The 18,269-nt window shown below is 44.6% G+C and overlaps 1 protein-coding gene across 3 annotated transcripts in view; it reads left to right on the top strand.

Moving 5' to 3' along the window:
* The window catches only part of ABCC5 (ATP-binding cassette, sub-family C (CFTR/MRP), member 5), a 97,115-nt gene that overhangs the window by 25,448 nt on the left and 53,398 nt on the right, over positions 1 to 18,269 (top strand). For 2 of the 3 annotated variants that reach the window (XM_011945810.1, XM_011945811.1), the window contains exons 3-10: positions 4,140 to 4,297; positions 4,796 to 4,951; positions 5,607 to 5,754; positions 10,533 to 10,766; positions 10,900 to 11,073; positions 11,641 to 11,788; positions 14,766 to 14,914; positions 15,784 to 15,891. In XM_011945810.1, the coding sequence (XP_011801200.1) occupies positions 4,140 to 4,297; positions 4,796 to 4,951; positions 5,607 to 5,754; positions 10,533 to 10,766; positions 10,900 to 11,073; positions 11,641 to 11,788; positions 14,766 to 14,914; positions 15,784 to 15,891 (1,275 nt within the window). Of the gene's footprint in view, positions 1 to 4,139; positions 4,298 to 4,795; positions 4,952 to 5,606; positions 5,755 to 8,156; positions 8,232 to 8,642; positions 9,789 to 10,532; positions 10,767 to 10,899; positions 11,074 to 11,640; positions 11,789 to 14,765; positions 14,915 to 15,783; positions 15,892 to 18,269 lie in introns of those variants that run through there. The other variant, XM_011945812.1, reaches the window with a different exon arrangement.

Raw genomic sequence — 18,269 nt, 5'->3', positions numbered from 1 at the left:
TTTTTTGAGACAGGGTCTTGTTCTGTTGCCCACGCTGGAGTGCAGTGGCGCAATCTTAACTCACTACAATCTCTGCCTCCGTGGTTCAAGAGATCCTCCTACCTCAGCTTCCCGAGTCTGGGACTACAGGTGTGTGCCACCATGCCCTGCTAATTTTTGTATTTTTAGTAGTGATGGGAATTCACCATGTTGACCAGGCTGGTCTAAGACTCCTGACCTAAGGAGTCTGCCCGCCTTGGCCTCCCAAAGTGCTGGGCTTACAGGTGTGAGCCACTGCACCCAGCCCGGCAGTGTACTTTCATGAAGACATTTGCAAAAGTGGAATTGTAGAATCTCATTGCAAATCAGTATCCATAGATGAGTATTTGCAATCAATTTTGATGAAAGGGAAAACTATTTTAAACCTCAGTTAAGTGAAATGTTATTCCCCCATAAAAGAATTTCATTCTTCTCATCAGTAGATGTGTATTACAAAAAATTGTACTCAATTATTATAATCTGAATTGTGTCAACATTTTGTGGAGATTTGTTTTCTCTTGTAATAGGAGTACCTACTTAATATCTTTGATTTTGCCTCTTAGCCCACAAAACTTAAAATATTTACCTCTGGCCTTTTACAGAAATGTTTGTCAACCCCTAGCTGAAAACATTAATATTTCTCTTTTTCTTCTTTTCTGATATATACTTTAAAGGCAATGAAAATCTCACTCTATTCTCTGTTTTAACTGTATCCCAGAGATGCTGATGTATTGTAGTTTCATACTGTTTAGTACAGAATATATTCTGGTTTCCGTTTAACGCCTTCTTTTTATTTATTTATTTAAAGAGAGTCTTGTTCTGTTGCCCAGTCTGGAGTGCAGTGGTGAGATCATAGCTCACTGTAGCCTCAAACTCCTGAGCTCAAGCAATCCTCCCACCTCAGCCTCCTGAGAAGTTGAGATGATATAGGTACAAATTGTCATGCCTGTGTGATGTCTTCTTTCACTTACATTATTACTTAGAAGTATATTGCATAATTTCTGAACATTCGGAGATTTAAAAAATCTTTGCTACTGAGCTCTAATTAAATCCTAAAGTGGTCAGAGTGCATGTATACATGATGTCAGTCTTGAGATTTGTTGAGGTTTACTTTATAGCCCAGCGTATAGTCCATTTTGGCAGATACCCAATGTATATTTGAAGTGACATTTTTCAGATCTTTTGTCGTCTTCTGAAGCTTTGGATATCCAAATAAGGTTGGTCCCTGTAACATTCTGTACCTACTCCGTACAGATTCCCAGTTTCTACTCACTTAAAATAGGTGTGCTTGTATTTTTAGTGTATCTTTCTGCTTTCTTAACCCAGGAGTTTTTTTTCCTTCCCCTTGTGGTTATATGCAGCTTATAGGTAAGAAAAACCTTTGTAATGTACTTGAATCTCAGCAGTCCTCAGTTCATTATCAAGTGCCATAGTCCCTAACCATTAGATTAAGTGTTGACCTTATACATAAGGACTTCGTATAAGAATGAGTTCATTTCTTTTTTTTTTTTTGAGACGGAGTCTTGCTCTGTCGCCCAGGCTGGAGTGCAGTGGCCGGATCTCAGCTCACTGCAAGCTCCACCTCCTGGGTTTACGCCATTCTCCTGCCTCAGCCTCCCGAGTAGCTGGGACTACAGGCGCCCGCCACCTCACCCGGCTAGTTTTTTTGTATTTTTTAGTAGAGATGGGGTTTTACCGTGTTAGCCAGGATGGTCTCGATCTCCTGACCTCGTGATCCGCCCGTCTCGGCCTCCCAAAGTGCTGGGATTACAGGCTTGAGCCACCGCGCCCGGCCTGAGTTCTGAGTTCGTTTCTTGTTGTTGACTCCTGTCGTGTTGTACCATTGTTCTCTTCACACTGGTCTGACTTGCCTTTGACAAAAGGAAGGGAGTGTGCTTTGCAGGGCTGTGTGCTTTCCTAATACCAAGAAGTTATCTAAAGATACTTAACTGTGCTGTGAACTAAAGCTATTGTGTTTGATCTGCCCAGCCATCCAGCTGACCCCTGTATACAAAATTCTACCTGTTCAGTTCTGTTAATATTTAAGTTGCCTCTGTTCTTTGGTGGAAAAAGAGGTGATGTATAAAAATTGACTGCTTTGTATAAGGCTTGGTGTGTTAGGTGCTAAACCACTTAACTTTTTCTTGATTTGGGGATCTATTCTCCTTGGTTTGTTTTGTTTTGTTTTGTTTGTTTGTTTGTTTTCCTTCTTTTAGAGAGAGTCTTGCTCTGTCACCCAGGCTGGAGTGCAGTGGTGCGATCATAGCTCATTGCAGCCTCCAACTCCTGGGCTCAAGTGATCCTCCTGCCTCCACCTCCCAAGTAGCTGGTACTACAGGCACACATCACCATGCCCGGCTGATTTTTTTACTTTTTGTAGAGACGGTGTGTTGCTGTGTTGCCCAGGGTGGTCTTGAATTCCTGAGCTCAACCGATCCTCCTGCCGTGGCCTTCCAAAGTGTCAGAATTTTAGGTGTGAGCCACCATGCCCAGCTGAGATCTGTTTTTTACTATTTCACAATAATTGCTGGAAATATTTGTAATAATGTGACTTTCACTGCTAAGACAGAAAAGGAAGATAAGGAAATTGAGGAAAATGAAGCTTCTGCTTCTATAACAGGAAAGCATAAACTTTTGAGTTACTTTTAGAGTAAACGGGGATAAGCATGTCTAGATTCTTGATCCACCCTCTTCTGCCACAGTCAGACTTAGAATACACTTTTGCACGCACTTTTGTTAATCTAATTAATGAACATTTATATACTTTCTAGTTAGTCAATACGTGTAACTTTATATTTCAGCTCATGAGAGCTTCTGCCCTATGCTGCAGGGAAGTGTATAGCTCTTCAGCTGTGCAGCCAGGATGAGAACTCATGTTCTGTTCTTCCTGCTACTGATGAGACAGGGGAGGCACTTGTACATCCAGGCTCTTTCTGCATGGCAGGGCTGTTTAATTAGAGCTGATGGAAGTTTTTGTCATAGAAAATGGGCAATCAGATTTGCAGTTAGTAGTGAAATAATTGACTCTCAATCCATATTGGGAAACAGAAGATAAAACGTTGGTAATAAAAATGTAAATTTTGGAACATAGAACACAAAGAGTGGACCATAAACTGGGCGCTGCGACTCACACCCATAATCCCAACACTTTGGGAGGCCAAGGCAGGCGAATCATGAGGTCAAGAGATCAAGACCGTCCTGGCCAATGTGGTGAAACCCCATCTCTACTAAAAATACAAAAATTATCTGGGTGTGGTGGTGCACGCCTCTAACCCCCCTACTCGGAGACTGAGTCATGAGAATTGCTTGAACCAGGGAGGCTGATCCGAGATCATGCCACTGCACTCCAGCCTGGGCAACAGAGCGAGACTCCATCTCAAAAGAAAAACAAAACAAAACAAAAACAGAGCCGGGCACGGTGGCTCATGCCTGTAATCCCAGCACTTTGGGAGGCTGAGGCAGGCAGATCACGGGGTTAGGAGTTCGAAACCAGCCTGACCAACATGGTGAAACCCCACCTCTACTAAAAATACAAAAATTTGCCAGGCGTGGTGGCACATGCCTGTAATCCCAGCTACTTAGGAGGCTGAGGTAGGCGAATTGCTTGAACGTGGGAGTTGGAGGTTGCAGTGAGCTGAGATCGTGCCACTGCACTCCAGCCTGGGTGACAGAGCAAGACTGTATCTCAGAAAAACCCAAAAAAACAAAGAGTGGACCCTAATGTAACCTATGGAACTTCAGTTAATAATGAATCTGTATCAGCTCATCAATTGTAACAAAGGTACCACACTAATGGAAGATGTTAATAATAGGAAAAACAGATGGGGAGGATGGGGGAGGTACAGAGGTATATGGGAACACTCTGTACTATCTGATCAGTTTTTCTGTAGAACCTAAGAGGCCAAAAAAAAGAAAACTGTTTAAAATTTTTAAATATCTAGCTTACTGTTCCCCAGTGGGTTCAAATCATACAAAGTTAGTGTTTAACCTCCTGACCCTTGCTTGGGATTTCTCAGTTAAGATGAGTCCAGTTTGCAGTTTGAGCCCGTTTCATCAGTTCCGTTTGCCTCTTGCCTGTGTATTAACTGTGCTCTTGCCTTTCTCCCTATCTGCTGGAATAGTTGGAATGCCAAGATGCCTTGGAAACAGCCGCCCGAGCCGAGGGCCTCTCTCTGGATGTCTCCATGCATTCTCAGCTCAGAATCCTGGACGAGGAGCATCCCAAGGGAAAGTACCACCACGGCTTGAGTGCTCTGAAGCCCATCCGGACTACTTCCAAGTAAGATGCCCTGCTGGGTGATGACATGAAGCATCAAAGGCTTTTTTTTTTTTTTTTTTTGGAGACAGAGTCTTGCTCTGTCGCCAGGCTGGTGTGCAATGGTACGGTCTCGGCCCACTGCAATCTCCACCTCCTGGGTTCAAGTGATTCTCCTGCCTCAGCCTCCTGAGTATCTGGGACTATAGGTGTGCACCACCAAGCCCAGCTAATTTTTTTGTATTTTTAGTAGAGACGAGGTTTCACCATATTGGCCAAGATGGTCTCAATCTCCTGACCTCATGATCCGCCCACCTTGGCCTCCCAAAGTGCTGGGATTACAGGTGTGAGCCACCACACCCGGCCCATCAAAGCTGTTTTAGAACATTCAGGCCAAGATTAGATCAGCTGGGGAGACCTGTCTTTAGTTAAGAGCTCTGTTCACTAAACTCTGTCTTTTAAACAGGAGCTGCCCTCTCCGTGTGTGTTGATAGCTTTGTGATTTCGGTTTTCTCTCCTTAGACACCAGCACCCAGTGGACAATGCTGGGCTTTTTTCCTGTATGACTTTTTCGTGGCTTTCTTCTCTGGCCCGTGTGGCCCACAAGAAGGGGGAACTCTCAATGGAAGACGTGTGGTCTCTGTCCAAGCACGAGTCTTCTGACGTGAACTGCAGAAGGTAGGTGCCTCTGGTCCACCCTCATCTCCCCCATGCGGGGTGGGCAGGGCCTGAGCTAGGAGTGTGAAGTCCACAGCTCTGTGTCTTTAAAGAGCCAAGCTGTCCAGTGGAGGGTGGGCGGCCTGGGGATGACTTTCTCTTTGCTCTTTTGCTTTATCTCCTATTTCACCTTTGATCCTGTTTTAACCACGGGCTTTCTCTCTCTCTCTCAGCCCCGCTTCTCTTCCTGAGTCTGCAGGGAGATTATGTTGCTGCCTTGTGACAGAATACATTTTTGTGGTAGCTGATTGTCATGATTAAAATGTAGTTTACAACTTCACATTTTACCACAGGAACCTTCAGAAAGGGTCGGGGGCCCCTGAAAAAGGAAGTTCTTATTCACAAATTGCATTCAGGGATCATTTTCCTGGGTGGAAAGAAAGGCTTTTGTTCTCATCATTTTCTGTATCCTGGGAGGCTCCCTATACAGGGTAAATATGTAGTTCCCCAGGAATGGTATTTTTTCCCAGAAGGTGAGGACTGTGTACATAATTTTAAAGGAGAGACTTATGTGAGTGGTGGCAAAACCTGGAGACAAAAAAGTGGTGGCAAGCGGGGAGCTAGGTGTGCCTTTCCCCTGGGGAGATGTGTAACGAGGACGTGTGCCCTTATTAAGACTAGAGAGACTGTGGCAAGAAGAACTGAATGAAGTTGGGCCAGACGCTGCTTCCCTGCGAAGGGTTGTGTGGATCTTCTGCCGCACCAGGCTCATCCTGTCCATCGTGTGCCTGATGATCACGCAGCTGGCTGGCTTCAGTGGACCAGTAAGTTCTAACCATCCTTTCCGACAGTCTCCAGGGGCCCGGCCACGGCCAGCTCTAACACTCTTATTCTGTTCCAGGGGTTGTGCTCAGCTTTGGGCTAGATAGCAGTCTTAGAGATGCCTTTAGGACTGTTGAAAGGGGTCGATGGATTTTGGAGTGAATGGTGGCTTGGCAACAGCTGAGGATGAAAGGGCAGTGTTGCCAGAGAAGAAATGGAACTGGCTTGATTTCTGGGCGGGGGTAAAATGGAACTGACTCCAGTTCTGCACAGGACTGTGCCTCTCGGTTGTGTGTTGACATGAAATGATAGTCGGTGCAGGCAGATTTGTCTTGCAGTGCTGTGAGTGAGCGAGAGCACATTATGTGGCCTGGGCTGGTGAGCCAGCGCCGGGGACATACCGAGTGCCTGGAGGCAGAGTTATCACATGTTTGGCGGGTCCGTGGCAAATAAGCCCTGAGAAAACTAGAGGACTGTCGAGGATTTTAGAGTCTGACCTGGAGTCCGTTTAAGTTTGACTTATAGTGTAACTGTGTGGCAAGCGTTGGGGTGGCAGCCGTGGTTTTCCCCAGTCTGTACTGATGCAGAGTAGACAAGAGAGCCTTTGACGTTCACTCTGTTTCCTGGGCACCTGTTTCTTACACTTGCTGTGCTGCCTTACACTTGAGACCTTGATTAAATCTATTCTCTACACATTTGCCTTGAGGCATCGGAGCAGTAGTACTGCTTGTACTGTGCGTTTTCCGTGTGTGGGTAAAGCTGGAGGTTCATGGTTTCGGTAAGTATGTGCCTCAGATGCATGGCGATTAGGTAAAACTAATTTGCAGTTTTGTTTTTGTTTTTGTTTTTTTGACGTTTGATGCCTCTTGTTAAAGTTTTGATCTCTTTTCTGAAGCAGAGAACGCTACTTTTCTGGTATTGGGTTTCTATATTATTAATAATTGACCAACTAACATACTTTATATAAAAGTTTTAAGTAAGAAGGACCATGTAACTGAAATGTTGTGTTATGTAATTTACCAAAATGGCAAACACTTTCATAGAGCCAGCTTCCCCCAAGAAGAGCTTCTGTCATTGTTTCACTACAGAGCTGGTGGCTGCTCTTACCTCATAGAATTCATTCCTCTGGGTAGCACCCTATGCAGGCTTTCCGAATAAAGTGATCATGGGCTTTCTTGATTCCATTTGGCCAATGCAAGAACTTCATTGACTCCCCTCTAAAAAAAAATTCCATGGATTGTTGGGATTTTTATTTTTATTTTTTGAAAAAAACTTACCTATCCATATTCAGCTTGGTGGCTTCATGGTCACTCCCCCGAACATTCGTATATTCCGTAATCTCTCATTTATGGTGCAGAACACTGGGATACTAACCTCTAGGAAACTGTTCTAGCTGCCAGGGAAAGCTAAGAGCCCTCGTTTCATAGGAAAGCAGCAGCGTGCTTTTTCTTCTCTCTGCCCTTTCAGGGAAGAGCATCTTAAGGCCAGTATTATTTCATGGGATTCTGTCCTGGAACTGAGAAAGCAATGGACTCATCCATAGTCTCTTATAGATTTAAAAGTGTAAATAATACACACTTCCTTTTTTGGAACTCCAATTCTAATATGTTTCTTTTCCATTGGAAATTGAAAAACCAGGCTGGTTTTGAGATTAGTACTAGCAGTGAGTAAACCTCCTCTCTGTGGCCTTAAATCCTTTTGAGGAATATTCGTTTTAGATTTTTGCAAGTTTCCTAATCTGGCATGACTTTCAAACTAGCTTAATCTGTCCTTACAGAAACCTGTGTAAGGACAGACTGTCCACACACGGGCTCCCCAAATAAAACGGCATTTTTATTTCTTGTCCCTGCTCGGGTTTCACCGAACCTTGGTAGCCATACACAGAACAAATGAAACACAATCAAGTTGTTGTGCTGTGTTTGTTTTTACCTACCGGCCAGCTGATGCTGACATTTATACGCCAAGATGATCCAAGGCGTTGGTGATGCCAGTGGACTAGCGCCATATGTGCAGGGTGCCTGGGGGTCATAATAATGTTCATGGAGTACCAGACTCTCTAACAGTATGGTCCTGTGTAGCCACATTGCTACACTTACAGAGATGCTTTGGGGCCTTTTTGGATTAAGACAGTTCTAAAAGACCAGGCCTCACCTGTGATCTGTGTATAAAGAATTAGCATCGCACCTAGATCTGCAAGAGAAGGCCGCCTCCTGCAGTGCTATCTCTTGGTGAATGCTAACTCTGCCTGAGGGCCTTTTGGGGAAAGGACAGTGTAAAACCCTTAGAGAGGTAAGTTTCCCACCCTTCCAACCTCTCTCCACCTGCAGCTTGCTTGGTGCTGTCAGGATCTGGATTTGGGGGGAGTCTCTCTGTAGTGGAACCAGTGACAGAAGCTGTTCTTTAGAATTTTCAGGATGGCTGTATTCTGCGGTCAGAATGAGAGAGTCAAGCTGGGCAGAATCTCTCGCCAAGAGTTCAGGTAAGGTAATGTTTATTCACTGGGAATGCTTTCCACAGCCAGACAGCTATGCTAACAGTCTCAAGTTTTCTTCCAGTTTGTTTAGATTTAAATGATACATTTGTAACTTTTTAAAAACTAAATTTTGGTTGGATTTTTTGTGGAAATCTCTTTTTTCTTTATCCCCTAAAAAATGGTTTGAAATGTCATTGTTATTTAAAAACCCGATGTGTTGGAACTTCTTTAATCTGCTGTTTCCTCTTTTTCCCCCCTCCTTTGAAAGTTTCGCATAGTATAAACATTCACTATGTCTTTTACCTTCCCTGCTCCTCCCCTCTGGGAGGCGCTGATGCTATTATCTGGTGCTGAAAAATGGCACTCTAAAGGTATGGGAAGGAAGGAGCCCAAGGCAACCACCTGCTGTCCTTTCAGCCTTCCTTTGGAGACTGCTCCATCAGTGCTGAGGTGTGTGGGAACAGGCTTCACTGCACCGCCATCTTACTGAGTTGCTTCACGTGAGGAAAAGGGGGCTTTGGCCCTGTGACTCAGTTCCACATTTTGGATTGCATACTGGAAAAGAAGCCAATCTTCTTGCTAGTAAACCAGCAACCCGGCTGTATACAGTGGTGACCCAAGCAATGGATATAAATCTAAAAGTCTGAGGGAGGGGAGAGGTGGAATACAGTAGTTCTTGGAATCTGAAGTCTCCTATTTGATCAGGTTATTTCCTGGGACTTGGCAAAAATCTGATTGGTGGGGATCTCCTAGGACCTAGTGGACATCTGGTATTAATTTAATCTCAGGAAAAACAAGAAATTAACCCAGAGAGATTCTGGGTTCTGGAATTCAGCGTAGCTACCTCCGGACCGTGGTGTCTGGCCTCCATTTTTGTCTGTCATTCAGCTCTGACTTACAGCTGCAGTCACCTTTGCTATAAGGAACCTGGGTATAGGGGTGGATGGGCTTCACGTTAATTTTTTTCTTCCTTTAGGGTGGGGGATTTGTTTGGCTTTCTTTTGTTGTTGTTTTTTGTTTTATTTTTGTCAATCAAGATTGATTTTTAGATGCAAGGACTTGAAAAGACCCAGAAGGATGCCACCAGTTTTTCCTTGAGGCCTAGGATTTTTTATTCTGTCCCGAGCAGAGGTAATTCCTCACAGCTTAGTGCACCAGTGGCACCAGCCATTTTGAGCAGAGCACCTCTTTGGGGAGCTTTTCGTTTTGTTTTGTTTTTAATTCTCTTTCCTTAGCAGCAAGGTCTTTTTTCCTAGAGAATCTACTCCATTGCAGAATCATTGCAACCTCAGGAGCCCTCACTGATTGAGTGCTGTCAGCCTGATATACTACTTTGGACTCTGAAAACAGATATGGGTTTTATTCTCTATTTCTACTGTGTGTCGTTAAACAACCGTCGGAGGCCAGATGACCTGTTAGATGGCTAGTCCTGTATAATTTGACTCTGTATGTTTCAATGTATGTTACTGCAATGCTTCACCTGCTGTACAGTGTTTGTGAGATGCTCTTTGAAGATGGTACTTTCATATTTTTTCATTTTCAATAAAAGTACATTCCTTCCCACTTCCTGGTATTTAATACTGTTGCTGAATGTGCCTTGTGTGAGTGTGTGCTCCGGCGTTGCAGGACCTCAGCTGGAGGTGGCACTCGGTGGTTCTTGGGGGCTGGCCGCCTTCCCTCTGCAGGTGGTGTTAGACATATACTGCCTGAGGTAACATGTTTTCATTTTTGGGAGGGAGTTGGGAGTGGGGTGGGCCCATGGGAGGGTCTCTGGAGTTTTGATAGCCTGCTTTGTTTGCTCTCTTCTGTACTATTAAACTGCTGATGTTTATTTTCAGGAATGTTTTGCAAATGCACTTCTCACTCTTCCCCAGTACAACTGTAGGTACACTGTTCCTTTTTATCAAATAAGCACGTTTGAAATGATCCAAAAAAAGGTCTTAATTTCATGTAAAGAAATGTATCCATGTGTGGAGATACTGGAATAAGGTCAAAGCTGTACTTTTGAATGACCATGTGTTTAGAGTTAACTTCAGCTCATTGATAGGTTTATGTTACATTAGAAAGAGTAATGGTTTTGATGGTGTCCTGTAAGGAAGAAAGTTTTCAATTAGACCTAGCTCCTGCAGAATGCCCTGAGTAAATTACTGCAGGCAGCTTGTAATAACTGGGTCCTCCAAAGTTTTGTTTTGCTTGCACACTGGTCCCTGAGTGGAGCTGCCTACTCTTTCTAACTTAACATAAAACTATGGCATTGTGTTTGAGTGCCGTGGAGATGTTGACATTGGTGTGTATCTCTCCCTGTAGGCCTTCATGGTGAAACACCTCTTGGAGTATACCCAGGCAACAGAGTCTAACCTGCAGTACAGCTTGTTGTTAGTCCTGGGCCTCCTTCTGACAGAAATCGTGCGGTCTTGGTCGCTTGCACTGACTTGGGCATTGAATTACCGAACCGGTGTCCGCTTGCGGGGGGCCATCCTAACCATGGCATTTAAGAAGATCCTTAAGTTGAAGAACATTAAAGAGAAATCCCTGGGTGAGGTGAGTGAGGGGTATTTGCTTCACAGCAGAGGGCAACTTCCTAGCTTGAGGTTCGTTCCTCTAGGGCCCTGCCTCCTGAGATGAATGAACCATGTCCTTGCAGGGCCCCCTCACTACTCTTTGTATCTTACAGCTCATCAACATTTGCTCCAATGACGGGCAGAGGATGTTTGAGGCAGCAGCCGTTGGCAGCCTGCTGGCTGGAGGACCCGTTGTTGCCATCTTAGGCATGATTTATAATGTAATTATTCTGGGACCAACAGGCTTCCTGGGATCAGCTGTTTTTATCCTCTTTTACCCAGCAATGGTGAGTAAGCCTCCCAGCTGAATCTTGGCAGCTTCTCCTTAGGAAGTGAGTTACTTCCATTGGGTTATAGTAGGCGTTGCTGAAGTGTCACATCTCTGATTGGAAATTTCCTCAAAGCAGATTAAATCTAGAGCTAGATAGTGCTTGCTCCGTTGGGACAGAATTTTGACTTCAGAGGAGGTAAGGTGTCATTTGCATGAAAAAGAGTCTGAATGAGAAGGCCAGCCAGTGAGCCGTGTCTCACTTGACGTAGGAATGTTTGAGTCACTGCGCTGGAGTTGGTGCTAAGTGATAGGGCCCTCCTGCCTCCCCTTTGGAAACATGCAGTATCTGTGGTCACTATTGAGAATAAATACTTACTTGTCTTCATTGCCTTACAAAGAGATAAGAATTCAGTAATGTTTTATTACAATTCAGTAGGTCACTTTTATTAAATACAGTACAACTACATAACATCCTAGCAAACAGGATTATATGCTTATTTTATTGAGAATGACCTTAAGCAGATTAGGTAGTTCTCAAGTTTGAATGAGCTTTCATTTGGTGTGGCATCGCTTTTCCTTTCAGATGTTTGCATCACGGCTCACAGCATATTTCAGGAGAAAATGCGTGGCTGCCACGGATGAACGTGTCCAGAAGATGAATGAAGTTCTTACCTACATTAAATTTATTAAAATGTATGCCTGGGTCAAAGCATTTTCTCAAAGTGTTCAAAGTAAGTTTAAAGATTTCGTATGTGCACGTGGTAGAAGGACTTTGGATTCTTTGGGTCTTATTCACACACTTGGCTTTCTGAACACATTACATACTAGGACTAGTGTCTAGTATCGTAGGACATAATATCATAGAATCTTTGTGTTCAAAAGGGATCTTAGAGGTTTGAACCCATAACCTCATCTCACTGATGAAGAAATTGAGACCTGGGAAAATGGATTTTTCCCAGTTAATACACAGCTAGTTAGGAATAATTCAGTTTCAAAGCCCCCTGTGTATATTCTCATCCTGCCCATGATTTTCCAGCCTGGCCATGAGGCTCTGAGGTAAGCTGGGAGTCAGGATGGCTGGATGCTGGTCTAGCTCTGTCAAATATGTAAGTGCCAGTAAAGCTAAGAGAAATAGCACAGATGGGGCATTCAGAAAGATCTCAACACAAGTTGAACCAGTGTGCCTTAAAACAGATGAAATTGAAGCGGGAGATACTTAAAAACAAATGCATAGATACTTAATTTAAATAAAAGAGATGGGGCTGTTGGTGGACCATAACCTCATCAGGAGCTGAGTCCAATGCTGTAAAACAGTCAATACATTATAGGTGGAGTAGAAATACAGTGTTCAGGTCAGGCGCCAGTGGCGCACACCTATAATCCCAGCACTTTGGGAGGCTGAGGGAGGAGGATCACCTGAGATCAGGAGTTAAAGACCAGCCCAGCCAATATGGTGAAACCCCATCTGTACTAAAAATACAAAAATTAGCTGGGTGTGGTAGCATGTTCCTGTAATCCCAGCTACTTGGGAGACAAAGACAGGAGAATGAATCGCTTGAACCCAGGAGGCAGAGGTTGCAGTGAGCTGAGATCCCGCCATTGAACTCCAGCCTGGGGGTTGCAGCGAGACTCTGTCTCAAAAAAAAAAAAAAAAGAAAAAGAAAAAGTGTTTAGAGCAGGGCAGCTGTTTTCCTTTCATTGAGTAACCTTCAGGACATGATGTCCAGTTCTGAAATCTGCATTTGCTTTATGAGGGCTGTTAAGCTAAGAAGCATCCAGAGGAGGTGACCACTCAAGAGGTGCCCCCCAGTGGATGGGGCTGCCTTGTTAAGTGTGAGTTTGTTTCTGCTGGAGTAGAACAAATGGATTCTGAATGGACAGCTGCCAGCAGGTTGATGGCAGGATGGCTGCCAGTGGTCCTTCTGGCTCTCTGATTCTATAGTTTTATGGTCTTTTTTCTGAGATTCCCCTCATCCATCAGCCCCTGACTGATATCTTTACCTGTAGGTATTAATTTGAAAAGAGTGTTCTTACTCATTATAGACATGGCCAAGGTGTATAATAAATGTTAAAGTAAGGAGTTCAGTGTTTTTATGTGACTTACAAACTAGCTGTGAAGATAGTTCCCCAATGCCTTAGGCAGTGGTAACACCTTTAAGGTCAGTGCATAGCCTCTTAGAAGAGTTAAGTATTTGCCAGGTGCAGTGTTGCATGCCTGTAATCCCAGCACTTTGGGAGGCCGAGGCGGGTGGATCACCTGAGGTCAGGAGTTCAAGAGCAGCCTGGCCAACATGGCAAAACCCCTTCTCTACTGAAAATACAAAAATTAGCCAGGCGTGATGGCACAGCCTGTAATCCCAGCTACCCAAGAGGCCGAGGCAGGAGGATCACTTGAACCCGGGAGGCAGAAGTTGCAGTGAGCTGAGATCACACCACTGCACTCCAGCCTGGGCAACACAGTGAGACTCCATCTTAAAAAAAAAAAAAAAAAAAGTATTATCTGGGTGAGGTGGCTTATGCCTTTAGTCTCGACGCTTTGGAAGGAGAGACAGGATCACTAGATCCCAGGAGTTCGACACTAGCCTGGGCAACATAGTGAGACCTCATCTCTACAAAAAATAAAACTTAACTGGGCAGGGTAGTGCATATCTCTGGTCCCAGCTACTTGGGAAGCTAAGGTGGGAGGATTAGTTGAGCCACGGAGGTTGAGGTTTCAGTGAGCCATGATTGTGCCACTGCACTCCAGCCTGAGCAACAGAGTGAGACCTCATCTGAAAAAAAAAGTATCTTATTGTTTTGCTTCCTGCTCCATGGTCTTCAGTACTGTATGGTTGCTTTGCTAATAAGGGGGTTGATTTTGCAAATATTTAAGAAATCATTCTGCCTATAGAAATTATATTTCACCTATCTTCCAGTTGTTGTTACTGCATTTTTGTATGGAAGCTTCTGTGCCACTGCCAACATACAGCAGGCACTCTACGAAATCTTAGTTACCTCCCCACCGCCCTTTTTTTTTTTTCTTTTGAGACAAAGTCTGGCTTTGTCACCCAGACTGGAATACAGTAGTGCAATCTTGGCGCACTGCAACCTCCACCTCCCGGGTTCAAGCGATTCTCCGGCCTCAGCCTCCCAAGTAGCTGGGATCACAGGCGTGTACTACCACACCCAGCTAATTTTTGTATTTTTAGTGGGACGGGGTTTCGCCATGTTGGCCAGGCCGGTCTCGAACTCCTGACCTCAGGTGATTCCCCCTGCTTTGGCCTCCCAAAGTGCTGGGATTATAGGCTTGAGCCACCACGCCCAGCCTCTTAGTCCCTTTTTAATTCTCCAGTGTCATTGTGTTGTGTTTCCTAGTAATTCCTGAGGCAAAAATTAAGCAACAACCGGGTAAGCAAACGCAACTGCCAATTACAGATACAATTAATGTGTTCATTCTTTCTAAACCTAAGAAACTGACAAGAAAAATCAGAAAAAGGTATCATAGAAGGTGATCATTGTGTTCATATATAGTGATTGCTTTCTGTTAGATTCATTCCTGTCACTTGATCCATTTCAAACCTCAGCCTTTTATACCAGCTTTAGTGGTAAAGTTGATAGTCATAGGTGTTGAAGAGTGGCTGGAGACCTACGGAGTCTTGTTTGGAGGTGGAGGAACAACATCCCTAGGCTGCTTTTAACTTGCTTTGAAATTGGCTTGCTTTTTCATAGAAATCCGTGAGGAGGAGCGTCGGATATTGGAAAAAGCCGGGTACTTCCAGAGCATCACTGTGGGTGTGGCTCCCATTGTGGTGGTGATCGCCAGTGTAGTGACCTTCTCTGTTCATATGACCTTGGGCTTCGATCTGACAGCAGCACAGGTCAGGGAACCCTCAGGGATGGGGAACATTTTAGAAATACCACATTTGCCAGAGGCTGAGGCAGGAAAATCGCTTGAACCCAGGAAGCGGAGGTTATGGTGAGCCGAGATCGCGCCACTGCACTCCAGCATGGGTGACAGAGCGAGACTCCATCTCAAAAAAAAAAAAAAATACCACATATGGAGATGATGCTCTGATCTTCTTCTTACTGGACCTGGAGGTTTCCCCAAGAATTAGTAGGTATTTTTTCATTCATGGGATTAAGCTGAGAAGCAGAAGAGTGGGGAGCCAGCCCTTATGCTCAAATAGTGTATGAGTTGTTTTTAGTCAACCTAAATTTGAGTTTAATTCTGAAATTACAGATCGTCTCGTGGTTCATATTTACTGGCAATTTTAATTGAAGGTCTCAAAAACTCTACTTAAAAAAAAAATGTGGCCGGGCATGGTGGCTCACGCCTGTAATCCCAGCACTTTGGGAGGCCAAGGCAGGCGGATCATTTGAGGTCAGGAGTTTGAGACCAGCCTGTTAAACATGGTGAAACCCCATCTCTACTAAAAATGCAAAAAATTAGCTGGATGTGGTGTTGAGCGCCTGTAGTCCCAGCTACTCGGGAGGCTGAGACAGGAGAATTGCTTGAACCTGGGAGGTGGAAGTTGCAGTGAGCCGAGATTGTGTCACTGCACTCCAGCCTGGGCGACAAAGCGAGACTCAGTCTCAAAAAAAAAAAAAAAAAAAAGTAATTGACTTGTAATAACATCTGACAGTCAAGCTGCAGCCTTCCTAGCACCTGAGAAGAAATTGATGGTGTCAGGTTACTTCAGTTGCATAGCATAATTAGGTACAGTTTCTTCTCTTCTCCTATTTTCAGGCTTTCACAGTGGTGACAGTCTTCAATTCCATGACTTTTGCTTTGAAAGTAACACCGTTTTCAGTAAAGTCCCTCTCAGAAGCCTCGGTGGCTGTTGACAGATTTAAGGTAAGTGGCTCCTTTCCCTGTCCCAGTGTCAGGAGCCCTCCCCACACAACTAACTGCTGGCTCTGTTCAAGGGGCTGCACAGGCTGGCCTCACTGGATTTAAGCTTGGCTTTGGCCTTTTGGCAAGTCGGTAAGAAAAAGGGGGCAGTGGAGGAGACTGAATTGAGGGACGAGACTTACCACCTTTTTAAATTAATGTGAATTTTTACCTTTTCTGGACGGCCGTGATCTGAGCTCCCAGGATTGCAGAGTTCCCCTTTAGAGCTAGCCCCTTCCACCTGGTCCTGACATGGATGTGTCGCAACTCACTGGGCCTTGAAGTGGCTTAAACCTAGAAGACCAGCACTGTAGGGCATCTTCCCCTTGATCTCTGTTACTGTCACTTTGATTGGTTGAAACGCTGAATCCTTTTTGATACTTTCTTTTTCCTGCCCTGTGGTTGCTACTCACGATGCAGGGAAAGCAGTGACATGGAAATAGTCGTAAAACTAGATCATGTTGAGAAATGCAGTTAAGTAAGTATCAGCTTCTTTTTTTGCAGGTGGTTAGTTGATCATACCTTGGCTATTTCCTTGTTCCTTCAGGATAATACACATACATGATATGAAGGGGAGTATATTTGGGAGGGTGGAGAGAAATAGATATTTGACAGTGGTTAATACTTAACAGAAAAAAGGGGACGCCATGTGGGCTGGAATTCTTTGACATTGCCACTGCATAGATTAGCTCCTATGCCCCTGCTTGTCTTTATTGGCCGGTGAGAGGAATACGAAAGCAATTTTGCTGATGTGAAGGCTTGAAGCTCACATGTTTGAGGAATGGATATAATCATCTTGGAGGTTCAGGAGACAACAAATTGGATTTTCTTCTTAAGAAACGTGGAAACTCAGTTCCTGGGATTTGTTTATATTCTGCTTGTTTACAGTTGACCAGGTGACTTTTATTTGGTCAAGAAAGCCAGTCCTGGCCAGGCGTGGTGGCTCGCGCCTGTAGTCCTAGCTCTTTGGGAGGCTGAGGCAGGTGGATCACTTGAGCCCAGGAGTTCAAGACCAGCCTGGGCAACACAGCAAGACCCCGTCTCTACAAAAAAATAAAAAAATAGCCACGCGCAGTGGCGTGCGCTCATAGTCCTAGCTACTCGGGAGGCTGAGGTGGGAAGATTGCTTGAGCCCAGGAGGTCGAGGCTGCAGTGAGCTATGATCATGGCACTGCACTCCAGCCTGGACAACAGAGTGAGACTTTTATCTTTTTTTTTTTTTTTTTTTTAAAGAAGAAAGAAAAAGGAAGGAAGGGAGGGAGGGGGGAGAAAGAAGGAAGGAAGGAGAGGGAGAGTGGGGGGAGGGAGGGGGAGAGGGAGGGGGAAAAAAGCTAGTCTTTGAATGTGCCCCTCCCTGACCCCAGCGTGGCCACTTAGAAAACCAAGAGCCAGAGTCTTATGAAAAAAAATGGCCTAATGGGACTCTGAGCTTTATTTTGCTGAATCCGCAATAACCGGTCGTGGATGAAAGGCAAATGTTTGACTATAAGTTCTCCCTGCTGTTCATTTCTGTATTCTTTTTAGTGAATGGATTTGGTAGCACTTTGAATAAAGTAAGGGCCTGTAGTGTAGGTTGATCCTCCCCTTGTTTTTCGAGGGCTCTCATCTCCTGCTTAGTAGTGAGGACTTGGATTAGCAGGTGGCTTTCACATCATAGGTCCCTCCTCTCTCCAGGAAGCTTCAGAGTTAATAGTAGAAGCAGCACCACCCACAGCTCTATTTGATGCCCCATGAGACTTTAGACCCCTGCTATCTTATTCCTCTTGGCGGTCTCAGTCTCTTTTTTTCCTTCTTATTCTTTTTTTAATTAGATGCTTGGCACAAGATAGCAAGTATTTATGGTCAGGCTTGGTGGCTCACACCTGTAATCCCAACACTTTGGGAGGCTGAGGTGGGTGGATCACTTGAGGTCAGGAGTTCAAGACCAGCGTGGCTAACACGGTAAAACCCCATCTCTACGAAAAATTAGCCAGCATGGTGGCGTGCGCCTGTAGTCCCAGCTGCTCAGTAGACTGAGGCAGGAGAATCACTTGAACCTGGGAGGTGGGGGTTGCCATGAGCCGAGGTCGCGCCACTGCACTCCAGCCTGGGCAACACAGGGAAACTCTGTCTCAGAAAAAAAAGAAAAAAGAAGATAACAAGTATTTATTACTTAATCCCTCCCCAACTCTAAGCCAGTTCTTTCTTCTTCTTATCTTCAGATGTTTATTAATTAGAATTACGTTGACTTTATGAGGGTTGGAGGGCTGTTTTTTAGGTGTAAGGCAACTGTTTATTATGTTTCTGAGTACATTAAAGGAAGTCTGCCACAATTGGGGGACCATCTAAGGCAGCCTTTTGAA

The sequence above is a fragment of the Colobus angolensis genome, unplaced genomic scaffold (genome assembly GCF_000951035.1).
Source record: "Colobus angolensis palliatus isolate OR3802 unplaced genomic scaffold, Cang.pa_1.0 Scaffold245, whole genome shotgun sequence".
Classification (NCBI taxonomy): Eukaryota; Metazoa; Chordata; class Mammalia; order Primates; family Cercopithecidae; genus Colobus; species Colobus angolensis.
This window is presented reverse-complemented; position numbering and strand designations above follow the sequence as displayed.